The sequence below is a fragment of the Stegostoma tigrinum genome, chromosome 12, assembly GCF_030684315.1.
Source record: "Stegostoma tigrinum isolate sSteTig4 chromosome 12, sSteTig4.hap1, whole genome shotgun sequence".
Lineage (NCBI taxonomy): Eukaryota > Metazoa > Chordata > Chondrichthyes > Orectolobiformes > Stegostomatidae > Stegostoma > Stegostoma tigrinum.
Window position 1 is genome coordinate 62,326,383 of NC_081365.1, and position 14,422 is coordinate 62,340,804.

General features: G+C 40.1%; 1 protein-coding gene across 7 annotated transcripts in view; it reads right to left on the bottom strand.

The window, feature by feature from the left end:
- The window catches only part of cnksr2a (connector enhancer of kinase suppressor of Ras 2a), a 473,904-nt gene that overhangs the window by 218,530 nt on the left and 240,952 nt on the right, over positions 1 to 14,422 (bottom strand). For all 7 annotated transcript variants that reach the window (XM_048541088.2, XM_048541090.2, XM_048541087.2 and 4 more), the window contains one exon: positions 5,277 to 5,423. In XM_048541088.2, the coding sequence (XP_048397045.2) occupies positions 5,277 to 5,423 (147 nt within the window). The remainder of the gene's footprint in view (positions 1 to 5,276; positions 5,424 to 14,422) is intronic.

The following is a 14,422-nucleotide window of genomic DNA, read 5'->3' on the forward strand; positions in this document are numbered from 1 at the left end:
ATAGCATTTATTGACCAGCCACTGAAAACTAGGTACGCCTGTACTTTGTTGACATCTGGTAACTTACCTAAATAGCTCATTCCAGGAGGTCATAATCCCCTATCCTGGCCAATGACCAAATGAGAGACCCTATGCTAAAAGGTGAGACTGCAAGTGAGACAGGTAAAGGGACCCAGAGGGAAGGAGCAACCTTTGCACTTGTTCAACAGGCATGAGGTGCTTTCGATGTTTTTGGGTGAGAGAAAGAATGACAGTAGTGGTAGGGGCGGAAGAGTAGAGTGAAGGGGATTGACACTGTTGTCTGCAGTAAACAGTGTGAGTCCAAATGTATTGTCTGACAGGTGCCAGGGTTTGGGCTGGAGAAAATTCACAGGGGGAGAGGGAGGATCCAGCAGTTGAGACTCACTAAGTGATGCTAATGACACAGGTAAAACTAAGAGTGCGTGTGAGAAGTTTTACTAAATTTAAAAGCAGAACCTTACATGTAATAATTGCTGGATTATTACCTGAGCCCTGTACAAATTTTCAATGGACAAACTGGATCAGAAAAATAAATGTATGGCTCAAAGACTGGTGTGGGAGAATTGGGTTCCATTTCTAGGGACACTAGTGCCAGTACTAGCGAAAAGGGGGATCTGTGCCTTTGGAATTGTCTACATCTGAATCATGCTATGACTGGTGTTCTAGCAAGCCACATAATTAGGAAGAAATATTCAAACTAAAAAAAACTTGGGTGGTGAGGGACGTAGCAAATCAAGGGATTGAGATGATTGCAAGAGAGCCAGAGAGGAAAGGCAGAGAGAACAAACCTAACAATACACCAACAGGGAGGACTAAAATCTAGAAAAGCTCTGGAACAGAATATTTGTAGCATTCATACAAGGTAGACAAATTGGCAGCGCATATAAATGTGATCTGATGGCCATTATGGAAACACAGCCGCAGGTTAATAATGATTAGGTCCTGAATATTGAGGGATATGTGACAGTCAAGAAGGAAAGGAAAGTGGACAAAGATGGAAGCGTAGCACTTCTAATTAGGGATGGCATGGATGCAGAGTTTAGAGATGACCTTATTTCAGGAGATCAGAATACAGAATTGGTTTGGGCAAAGACTAGGAATAGTAAGGTATAGAAATCAATGGTAGCTGTAGTCTACAGGCCATCTGATAGTAACAACAATGTGGAACAATGTATACAAGAAGAAATTTTGGGTGCTTGAGATAGAGCAATAATCATGGGAAATTTTGGTCTATATATAAACTGGAAAAATCAGACTGACAATGGTACCCTGGATGTTGACTTCACAGAATGGTTCTTAGGTAATTTCTTAGAGCAGTTCATTCTGGAAACCACCAGGCAGCTGGTTATATTAGATGTGGTATTATATAATGAGACAGGATTCATTCATGACCTTCATTCATCAGCACCTCTAGGCAGTAGAAATCACAATATCATTGAAGTTTACATGCAGCTTGAAATGGAGAAGGTTGGACCAGTCTTTTTCAAAACTTAAGAAGGGCAACTATGTGGGCATAAAAGCTGAGTTAGCTGAAGTAAACTGGGTTCTCAGCTAGGAGTTAGATAAATAGAAGAGCAATTGGCAGACATTGAAGGAATATTTCAGAATACTCAAAATAGGTACATTCTGACTACAACAAAAAAATCTAAGGGGAGGACCCACCATCCACAACGTTATTGAAGTTACGGAAAACATCAGACTTAAGGAAAAAGCATATGAATGTGCAAATATGGGTGGCAGGTCAGGCGAAGGTTATATTGGTCTGAATATAATGGAAAGGTTCATGAGGAGGAAGAAATTGGAGTATGAGAGAAAGCTAGCCAGAAAAAGATAGAGTGGATAGCAAGTGTTTCTGAAGGTATCTGAAAAAGGCAAGGATGAAATAAGACAGAGTTAGTCATCTGGAGAATGAGAATGGGGTTAATAATAGTTAATAAGGAAATGGAAGGTGAAGTGAACAAACATTTTGCCTCTTCTTTGCTCTTGAGGATACAAAAGACATTCCGGTAATGGTTGTAAATTAGGAGACAGAAGGAGGAGAGGAACTTGGTGAAATTATGATCACCGGAGAAGCAGTTCCTGGCAAGCTGATGGAGCTGTGAGCTGACAGATCTCCAAGTCTTGATGAACTCATCTGTGCATCTTAGAGGAGGTGCCAGTGTTGGACTGGCATGGACAAGGTCAGAAATCACACCACACCATGTTATAGAGTAGATGCGTTGGTGTTAATTTATCACAATTCACTACATCTGGGAAAGGTTCCATTAGAAAGAAACAAATATAACACCTCGATTTAAGAAGAGAAAGAGGCAAAAAATGTTTAGGTCAGTTGGCTTGGCACACTGTAAATAGGAAGGTGTTAGAATCAGTCATTCAGGAGATTATAGCTGGGCACTTAGGAAAAACATAAGGTTACTGAGAAGAGTCAGCATGGTTTCGAGAAAAGGACTTCATGTTCAACCAATTTACTGGATTTCCTTGAAGGAGCAACATGTGCTGTGGCCACGGGGAAGATCACTGATATTCTGATTTTGGACTTCAAGGTGCAAGTAGAAGGTGGGGAGGTAACATACAGACATGGATAGCAAATTGACTAGCTGGCAGAAAACAGACAGCGTGCTTAAATGGATTTTTTTCAATGGGCATGAATGATACTAGAGTTCCATAGAGGTCTATGCTGGGGACTCAGCTTTTTACAAAGATATAATGACTTAAATGAAAGCATGCTAATTCAAAGCGCAGGACACTCAGATAGTTATGAAAGAAGTAGACGAAAGAACAGATATAGACAGGTTGAGTGATTGGGCTTAATTCTGCAGATGGAGCAAAATATGGGAAAGTGTGAAATTGTTCACTTTGACAGGAAGAATAATAAAGTAGATCGTGAAGTTGAGAAATAGAGAATAACCGTTGAATTGCGAGGTGCAAAGGGATTTAGATGTTTTAGTGTATCAGTCACAAGATATTAGATTGCAGGTACAGCAAATATTTAGTAAGATTGCTGGAATGCTATCCATTATGATGAGAGGAACTGAATATAAAAGTAAGGACGTTAGGTTCAGTTATACAGGGCACTTGTGAGATCAAAACCATACACCGCATGCTGTTTTGGTCTCCTTACTTAAGGAAGGATCTAAATGTGTTGGATTGAATTTAAAGAATGTTTTTGAGATTAATGCTAGCAATGAGTGGAGTGCCTTATGAGTACAGGTTATACGTGTTTCCTCTGGAGAATGGAAGATGGAAGGATGATTTTACTGAAGTGTATAAAATTCTGAAAGTTCTGGACAAGGCGGACTAGGAAAGGATGATTTCTCCACGAAGGAATCCAGAACTAGAGCTACACTGTTTTCAAATTAAGGGATTTCCTTCTTGAAGAGAATTATTTTCTTACAGAAGACTGTGTGACTGCGAAACTCTCTTCCTCAGAAGCCAGTGTTGGCAGTGTCATGGCATATTTTAAAAACAGAGGTGGATAAGTTATTACTGGGCAATGCAATCAAAAGACTATTCAGATTAGATGTGAGAAATTTGAAACTGATCACATAAAATTTTGAGATTATTGCATGGTGGAGCAGGCTTGAAGGGCCTAACTTTGTCCTGAATTTGTAGCTTGCATGAAACTTGATTTATTAGAAGTGTCTCCAGATATTTCCCTGCTGCTTTGCTTAAAGACAAATGAGAATCAATTACTGTGCCTTCAATGAATCCAAAGACTTGTATTTTTGTTAGGATATTTATTTCAAGAGAACTAAACATTTGCAAACTTTCCACAATCCAGACAGCAATCTCTTGGCAGCAAGGGTTTGCCACAGTGTACAAACGCTGATCAGCAATGAAGCCAAAATCACTAGTTTCCTCAGCAAAAGAGAATCCAGCAAGTAATACATTTTAATCAGTTAGAAGCACAATCATGGGTCTGTTCTGAGAACACTTAAACTGACGTTGCTGTGGGACAGCAAATGAACTCCACACATTGCTTTTAGTTCCTATCAACAGTGCAGTTCCACTTATGTTCTAGTATCAAAAATGGACATTGCCTCATTCAATGGCTCATCCTCTCTAATGTCACTCTTCACATGAACAATACATTTCTGAAAGAACTTTAGAGATTTGATTATGGTATTCAATTTATTCACTCAATTGCATATTGAGTATATTAGATTTGTTAATGGCATTCCTCCATACTAAGGAGATTTCAAACTGCAGATATACTCAATCATAATCTGCCTTCAGAATGCCAGAGTTAACTACGGCTGGGAAAACCAGTTGGTCTGCATTGGCAACCCAATAGAAAAACTAAAGCTGCTCTGGAATGCCAACAGCTTTGGTTCATCAACAATGGTACTGAATTAGCGCACTATGGATGCTTCAGAGAATGCATCTTCATTACTCAGCAAGTTCACAAGTTTTTCCTTAAATGTGAAGTATACTTGTGACACGACATTTCTGTTATCTAGGCATGAATAAAACACATATGGTCTGGGTTCTGCAGTTCCAAAACAAACTTCCCATTCAATTACAGATTAGTTTTTGTTATCCTTAGGGTACGCAGAGGAAACATAAAATATGTGATCAGATGACAGAAAATGAAAGCTATCAGAATCTTTGGAGATGATCACCCATATAGATAATAATAAGCTTCATTTCAGTCATAACATTAACATTTCTTGTTGACACTCACATATTCTCAGTTCTTGGCCAGTGGGAGACACTGGTACGGACTTGGTTTGGAGCCACAGGTAAGTGGAGACAGTGGGAATTGAAGGTGCACGGGTAAGGCAGATAAACAAAGAGATTAATCCTGATCACAAGCAAAAGGACTCTTTCCCCTAATTACTTCAGGACCTTCCATTGGATAATTCAAGGGTGGCTGCACTCAGTAAAACAACAACTTTTGTAAAATGAGCAATAATTGTATCTTACAGGCATGACACGCTGAGTATTTTTATTTTACCACAATAAGGGAAACTTTTACAGATCACTCAGAGAAACCAAAGTGCGTATGGCGGGGTTTCTATCAAGGTAATACAGGACAACAAGACAGAGTGACAATAAGTTTAAAACTAAAATCTAAAAAAAAATTGGCTAAAATTGCTAATGCTGACTACTTCTAACAAAGTAAGTTTCTGATTTCAACACTGATTTGAAACTATTCCCCAACACAATCAACAATATACATTTATCATAAACATATTAGATTGTTAATTTAAAGAAGATTGTTAATTTAAATTGTACAATGAAGTTTAACTTACCTGCAGTGCAAGAGGTTTCCATCTCATGTTCTTTAGCAAAGCAGGTGCAGATGTAAGCATGCTCTGAGGACGTTTCTTTAAGGTTAAGATGACCCCATTGGGATCTTCCCGAAGTGCATTTACTAAGTTTTTCAACTGCCATCCTACCTAGAACCCAACAGCAAAAATAAGAAGATACAAAGGATAAGAAAGTCTACCAAACTGAAAGCAAAAAATATATTAGTGCCATGATAGATTACTCTAAATGACACATGGGAAGTACTAACAATAACGTTCAAAAAATCAGCATAGACTGACATCTTTCTAATTCGATAATAATCACAACTGTAAGATTCTGTGACACATTTCCCATGTGAGAAGGTAGTTTCTCCATCATATGTGGTTCCCATCTGGAATATGCACTGTTAACAGTTAAGAAGCTGGAAACTAAGCATATTGCTTATGTATCCACATACTCACAACAGCAAATGTGCATCTGTGACATCAGATATATCACATTTTTCTGAGGTATTATTTAAAAATGGCATCACACTGTCTCACAAAATATTCCAGAAGATCAAGCTGCAAGAGCATAATAAACCAGCATAAGCAAGACCAATGGGGGGAGAAAAAAAACACACTCAAGACTGAGTGCACAGTGAGGCTGGTGGGAAGTGAGAGTGAGTTTACATGAGATTGATGGGAGGAGAGAGTGGGAGAACAGGGAGGTCGGTGGAAGGTGGGAGGAGAGAGTGGGAGAATAGGGAGGTCGGTGGAAGGTGGGAGGTGAGAGTGGGAGAATAGGGAGGTCGGTGGAAGGTGGGAGGAGAGAGTGGGAGAATAGGGAGGTCGGTGGAAGGTGGGAGGAGAGAGTGGGAGAATAGGGAGGTCGGTGGAAGGTGGGAGGAGAGAGTGGGAGAATAGGGAGGTCGGTGGAAGGTGGGAGGAGAGAGTGGGAGAATAGGGAGGTCGGTGGAAGGTGGGAGGAGAGAGTGGGAGAATAGGGAGGTCAGTGGAAGGTGGAAGGAGAGAGTGGGAGAATAGGGAGGTCGGTGGAAGGTGGGAGGAGAGACTGGGAGAATAGGGAGGTCGGTGGAAGGTGGGAGGAGAGAGTGGGAGAATAGTGATTTAAATGATTACAGAGTCAACCAGCCAGACTCCAAAATAGTCAAAGCCTAACATCACTAGAAAGAAGGTAAGTAAGAGCTTGGTGATTGGTTTTTCTTCTTTTCCTCTCAGTCTATTCTGTCAAATTCTTCACATGCCTGGGAGGATGCTGCTCCAAAAATAATCAAGAAGACAACTCCTTCCAGGCAGAGCAGCTCACTTGTGATATCACCCATCCATCACCTTAAAGATTCACTCCCTTGGTTGCACTGTGTCACTTAGACCAGACACTGACATAACCTGCCAAGACTGCACCTTCCAAAACCAGGACCAAGGCCATCTCGGGATGTGCAATAACCCTTGGCCTAACCAGAAACCCCCGACAATCCTGTGAGTAAAATACAAACAGAGACAGCCCAGGAAAACCAGATCCGCTGCAAATTATTGCCCAAGTCACATATCACCTTGACCCTCACTAGTTCTTCATTTTCACCATCCTGACTTGGATCTACATAACTTCATTGGATGAAAATCCTGGATTTCCCTTCATAACAGCACTGTGGGTGTAGCCATACCCATTAACTGTGGAAGTTATAGAAGGTAGCTCACTACTAGCTTATTGTGGGAAATCATGGATTGCAATAAATGTTATGCTCACATCCCAGGGATGGATAAAAAGAAATCTAAACCGAATACCAAGCACCAATTCCACTCTATACTATCCCTTTAATATGAAAGTCTTTCTCTACCTTAAAACATTCAATTATTTTGAGAAATGGTGAAACCAAACACCCTGGTTATTACTGAATCACCCACACATGAAAGCTGCCATTTATAAAGGCACAACTTTGGATCGGGGAGCACACAATATCTTGTATTTGAATGTTGGTGTTTACTGGACTGGCATATTCCTGATCTGGCATCACAGCTGTTTTAAGTATTGTGGTGCTCAAGTTACTGAAAGAATACCTGTTAAGCTCCTAGTTCCTATGTTCTTATAAACACAGTCTTACCTGCAATAATACAAGCTTCACTCACTGACACATTAAGTAACTAAGCACATAGGAAGTAAAGATTGTGCATTTTAAATGTGTCATGGTAGCCTGTCAGTTGGCTTATACGAATATTTTGCTACTGAATAACTTAAATAGGGTCCAAAACAAGTGATACTATTTCAAATAATAATTTAGGCAACAATACTTGTGTTTTGGCTAATGTAAAAAAAGTTAGAACCATAGACCAGACAAAAGTGGGAATAAATTCAGAATGGAAACAACTCATCAATGGTACCAGGAACCATTTATCATGGTAGCTTTCTGTACAAAACAGCCATGCCAAGAAAACTATGTGCTTGGGTAATGAACATAACATTTGAGAATATTATGAGGGATGAGAGCCAGTCTGTTATATCTGAAATAAAAACTCTTGCTTTGTGCTTTGTAGAGATGATGCCAAAGAGATAAATAAAGTTTTATGCTGCATCAGTTCCAAACACAACAAAACACTATCAGATTAAATTCACGAGTAACTCAATATACTAAAGAACATTTTTCTTCTTTTGTGAATTGACATTCCATTCAAGGCATGTACTATTAGTGCTGGAACATTTTCCTATTTCTGCTCACTATAAAACCACCACTCTTAGAACAAGTGCTCCAAAGGAAAATTCTCCTTTCTGTATTATTACAATCTGCCAATACTCAACTTCAGAATAATATCTTTCACTGCACGAATGTGGACTTTTCAATTCCCACACCAATCATTCCATGGCTTCTGAATGATTGTACCAATTTTGTGCTGTTTTCTATCAATCATAAGCAGTCTTCCTCTCATCAATCATGTCTGATAAGAACCAAAGATTGGTCCAGTTTATTTATACTTAGGATCCTTCCAACCAAGCCCTCACAGATTTGAAACTATGTCCCATCCATCTCAGAAACAGAAGCCAACCTGTCAATCAGTTGCAATTTTGCTATTAAATGTGACCTCCATTTTTGGGAGCAATTTAAAAAAAGGTTGAAAGTGCTAAGGCTTAACAAGGTACACCGTATATTTATTCACTGTATCAATGACAACATGGTCACGATAACTTCCCTATGGTTGATCATAAAGATCTACTTCCAACACGTTAGCTTCCAGGAGTACTGTGAAGCAATCTTTTCCTTACCAATATGTTGACCTATCTGGTACACTGCTCATTCTTCAAACTAGATGCATGCACTAGACGCTGTGGCAGTATAAACCACGTATGTACAGTACTGGTGTTCTTTTCTAAGGAATAATATAATTGCTAAAAAGCAAGTGCAACAGAGATTCACCAGATTGATCCCTAAAATGTTGGGATTGTCTTATGAGTAAATATTGATGAAGCTGGGTGTCTGTATTCTGTAGGGATTTGAAGAGAGAGGTGATTTCTTTGAAGCTTGCATAATTCTCTCAGACATGACAGGGTGGATGCAGATAGGATAGTTCTCCTAACTGATGATTCTAGAACCAAAGGCCACAACTTCAGGATGAGGGATAGGTCATTTAAAACTGAGATGAACGGTTATGTTTTTTCATTCAATGGATATTGAACCTTTGGAATTCTCTATCCCAGAGGACTGTGGAAGATCAATCACCGATCATGTTCAAGATAGAAAATAATATGTTTCTAATGCATATGTAAACAAGGTATGAAAATGGCATTGAGGAGATGATCATCCATATCTAGAATGGCAGGGTTGGCTAAATGTGCTACTTATGTGTCCATGCTCCTAAAGCAGTTCAAATATCCCCACAGAGAGATCTCAGGCAATCTCCCTTGCAATGCATTGAAGAGAGGGCAGGTTGAGCCTGTAAGTTTTGACTTAGTAAGAGCAGCATCAGACACCAACATAGGTATTCAATAAAAAGTGAATGGAAAAACCCATGTCTAGCTTTCTGAGATGATACATAGTGGAATAAACAGAAACTAACACAATTCACAAATGACATTTAAATTTGAAGCAACTACGCCACCATTGTGCTCTCAGTAAATCTTATGTTAATGTCAACCGAGTTGGGCAGGAGATAGATGTCAGTTTGGAGCCCAGCTGATGGCCAATCCATGGTGCAGCATCACCAGCTAACAGTGAGATCTGCTACTGAAATGTTTCCCCTGCCACACAATCGCATGAGGTTTCTGTGCACGTCTCTGGTACTTTAACATTTCACAGGAATTTTGTGTGGCAAAGAGACAAAATTGAGAGAGGGAAGTTGTGCACATTGCTTGTTCTGCCATTGGGAAAGCACACCACTGATACAATTCTGAACCAAGTATAAACAATTGGCCAATGTACTATTGTGTGCTGTAGTTGAATCTAGACAGTAGTGCTCCGTAACAATTTGAGCATTCTTCCATGTGGCTGTCTTTTCTTATCCACTTAAATTTTATTGAGAAAAGTCCAGGAGGCAAATATCTAATAAGTGGATGATATTTTAGCTGTCAATTAGGTTTCTTCTGAGCAATATGATTGCACTGCATGAAGTGCTTGTTGTGTATTTACTTGTTTCATCATCAATATGCCTGTGGTCACGGCACCATAGCAGACATTGAAAGAGACTTAAAAGAAAAGAAAAGGAATTGAAGAAGAGATTGATTGATTCATCAACTGATTTATTGTTGTCATATATGCTGAGATACAGTGAACTATTATGGTGTTTTGCACCCTAAATGACAGATGGCATCATGCAAAGTGTGTCAGGATAGGAGAACAGAGTGCGGAATACAGTGTTACAGCAGAAAAGGTGCAGGGAGACAGATCAGAATTAACATTCAAGAGGTCCATTCAAAAGTCTGATAACAGTGGGGAAGAAGCAGTTCTTGAATCTCTTCGTACGTGTATTTAAAACTTTTATGTCTTCTTCCCAATGGAAGAGGGTGGAAGAGAGTCTAACTGGGGTGGCAGGGATCTTTGAATGCGTTACTTGCTTTCCGGAGGCAGCTGGAAGTGTAGCTGTAATCATTGGATGGAAGGCTGGCTTGAGTGATGGGCTAACTGTGTTCACAACTGTGTTGCTTCTTGCCATCTTGGGAAAAGCAGCTGTCAGATAGGCTCGGAGATAGTAAGGACTGCCGATGCTGGAGTCAGAGATGCCACAGTGTAGAGCTGGAGGAACACAGCAGGCCAGGCAGCATCAGAGGTGCAGGAAAGCTAACGTTTTGGGTCAAGAACCTTTCTCAGAAAAACTTCAACTTTCCTGCTCCTCTGATGCTGTTCTCCTCCAGCTCCACACTGTGTGAGATAGGATGTTTTCTATGGTGCGTCCATAAAAATTGGTGAGAGTCCTTGTGGACACACCAAATTTGCTTAGCTCCAAAGGAAGTAGAGATGTTGTTGTGCTTTCTTGATCACCGTGTCAATATGAGTGAACCAGGACAGATTGTTGGTGATCATCACTCCCAGGAATTTGACACTCTCGACCATCTCCACCTCAGCACCACTGATGCAGGCAGGAGCGTGTTGTCCACTTAGCTTCCTCAAGTCCATGACTTGCTCCTTGGTTTTGTTGACGTTGATGGAGATATTGTTGTCTTTGCACCATGCCACTATAAGCACTCAATTTCTTTTCTGCATTTTGTCTTGTTGTTGTTTGAGATCTGACCTAAAGTGGTGGTATTGTCAGCCAGCTTGCAAACGGATTTGCAGTGGAATTTGGCCCTACAGTCGTGAGTGTATAAGGAGTATAGTAGAGTAGAGTGGCACAATGTTAATGATTATGGTGGAGGAGGTTTTTTCACTTATCCTTACTGATTGTGGTCAGGAAGTCAGGAATCCAGTTACAGAGGGGAGAAACGAGACCTAGGTCTCCGAGTTTAGAGATGAGATTGTTTGGCATTATGGAGTTCAAAGGAGAAATGTAGCCAATAAATAGGAGCCTGATGTAGGCATCCTTGTTATCTAGCTGTTCCAGGGATGAGTGCTGGGCCAAGGAGATGCATATGCTGTAGGCCTGTAATGCCGGTAGGAGAACTGCAAAGGATCAAGGCAGTTTGGTTGGCTGAAGTTGATGTGAGCCATGACTAATGTCTCAAAACACTTCATATTTACAAAGGCCAGAGCCTCTCTCACCCAGCAGCCAGCAGTCATTGAGGCACACTGCATGACTTTTCTTTGGCACCAGGATGATGGCGGTCTTCTTGAAGCAGGTGGGGACTTCAGATCACAGTAAGGGGAGGCTAAAGATGCCTGTATATAGTCTCACCAGCTGGTCCACACAGGATCTGAGTGTATGGATGAGGACTCCTTCTGGACCAGTCACATTCCGTGGGTGGCATCTCAAGAAGGCTGATCTAACATGTGGGTACAGGTGCATCTAAGGCTGTTGGGACAGGTGACATTGCTTCACCGACCTTCTGTTCAAAGTCAGTGCATTGAGCTCATTGGGAGGGCTATACTGTTGCGTGCAATTCTGTTGACTTTGCTTTGTAGCCCATTATGTCATGTAATCCTTGCCACAAATGTACACCCCAGACCCGAACATCAGCAGGGAGTGGGTCATGCCATGGTTTCATCCATGGTTTCCGGTTGGGGAAAATATGGATTAATTTCTTCAGCACGCAATCTTCTGCACATATACTAATGAAGTTTGTAAAAGTAGTGGCATAATGTGCACAATTATGCACAATCTGTATACTGAGCAAATGAAAAGGTAATAGCTGAAGGGAGGGACCCTTAATTCCATTAACAGTTTTGATAAAATCTATTGTGGGGAAATAACAGCCCTAACTGTGTGGTCCCAATCAAGAAGACTACAAAAATGTACACCTACAGTACTGCGAACAATTCAGAAAAGAGTTAAAAGATGAAGAGGAAATTTGCTTAGTGATTTTTGCAAGCAAAGAAAAGGGTCTTCAATTTTAAGGCTGAATTGATAAAGTTAGGACTGTTTTCCTTGAAACAGAGAAGAGTAGGTGGTGACTTAATTGGGATTTTTCAATGTAATGAGTTTTCACAGAAATAAATTTAAAAAAAACTTTCTGGTGAATGAATCAAAAATCAGAGGATAAATTCATTGGCAAACGACCTACAGAGTAGTTCAGATATTTTTTCATTCATTGTTATCAGGATTTGGAAGGTAAGACCTGGAAGATGATTTCAGAAATAATTTTAAATGGATGTTGGACAAATACTTAAAGATGTTGAACATACAGAGTTACAAAACAAAAGGCAAGAAACTGAAATTATGTGTGAATGCTCTATTAAACAGTCCCTGTCTGTGCTGTAAGGTTCTGCGAAAACGACTATGGGAGAAGCAACCAACCAGCCTTCCTGAAGAAGGGTTTCAACCTGAAACGTTGATTTTCCTGCTCCTTGGATGCTGTCTGGCCTGCTGTGCTTTTCCAGCTTCACATCTACTGACTCTGGCTTCCAGCACCTGCAGTCCTTTGTCTCCCAGCCTCACATTTTCTTCCATATTGATTTTCCAATACTGTGATCAAGAGAGGAGGGCATATGTGACAAAACTACCTGCGAGCCATCCACTAGGTCTCACCAAATTGCAAAGCTTCAGTCAATGGAAATTTCTTCCTAGCATTTGGCAATACTTAGAAAGAAAACCGTCAGAAAGTTTTTCAATGTATTACTTGAAGGTTTCTAAGTACAAATATAATCACTAGGGATTATATAAATATTGATCTAGACAGCTGGGAGGTCTCTTCTGTAGTTCTTTGAAATGGTGTAATTGGATTTATCATGTCCACCAAAGAGGTTAGCTTGAATACATCTCATTTTACAGGGCAGAACATACTAGTATAACATAGACCATTTCTCTATTAAGGATATGAATCCTGGAGTTAGAAATCCATCATTTTCTTTTTTAATTTGTTGTCAAAGCACTTGAAAATCACATATTTGTAGGCCAGCATTTATTGATCCGCTCAAATTGCATTTGAGAAGGCAATGTTCAGCCACCTCCTTGAGCCAGTGTTGCAACACTGTTAGAACACAAATACACTCCTAACAATCTCTCACCAAACTCAGCGCCATTTGTGATTCCTCTTATATGCAAGCAGGCTGTGTGCAAATGCAGCGAATTGGAGATTAGGAAGAGAAGGGGCAAGGCACCTTCATATCACACAAGACAGGCAATGATCATTTCTAAAAAGTGAGAATCTAACCATCACACCCTCTGACATTAACTGACATTACTGTCATGAAATTCCCCCATCAACAACACCAGAAACTGAACTGGATTAGTCACATAAATACTGTGGCTACAAAAGGAGGATCTCACCTCTTGTCTCCACAAAGCCTGTCTATGATAGAGAAAAGAAATTCTGGAGCATGATGGAATTCTCCCCACTTGCCTGGACGAGTGCAACTCCAACGGCACTCAAGAATAATGATACTGATAATTATCATATAATAACGATAACGAGCAGTCAAGACTTGAAACGTTAACTTGTTCTCTCTCCATGGATGCTGTCTGATCCATTGCGATCTCCAGCATTTGTTGTTGTCATCTGTACAGGCACTGCCATAATTCCATTCTTCACAGTAATTGGGAAACCACAGTAGGACACAGCTTTGGACCATTCAATTTATCAATGCAATTTCACCTTTGGACCATTAATGATTGAGAAAAGCAGGCATTTTAAAAATTCTCTTTAAAGATGTGATTTACCCACAGTGATCAGGTGTAAAGTAATGTGTAACAGAGGCAAAACATGAACAGAACGGTACCATTTCTATAATCTCTTGGGATGAAGTTGCTGAGTTATTTTGAGTGTACGATTTATGTATTCTTGCATGAAAAGAGCACCATGACGAAAGACCCAGAAATCATAAAGGCATTTCTTCCTCTTATATTTCTTCCTAGCATTTGGCAATACTTAGAAAGAAAACTGTCAGAAAGTTTTTCAATGTATTACTTGAAGGTTTCTAAGTACAAAGCATGAAAAAAATGTTGATAATATATCACGCTTGATTAAATACTGCAGGATGCCATTATTGCTGGTCCTGGGTCTTCAAACAGGAACTTATCCAACTTCCCTCCTATTTTACAAAGTCCATGATTCTTCCATTTCAAATATTTTC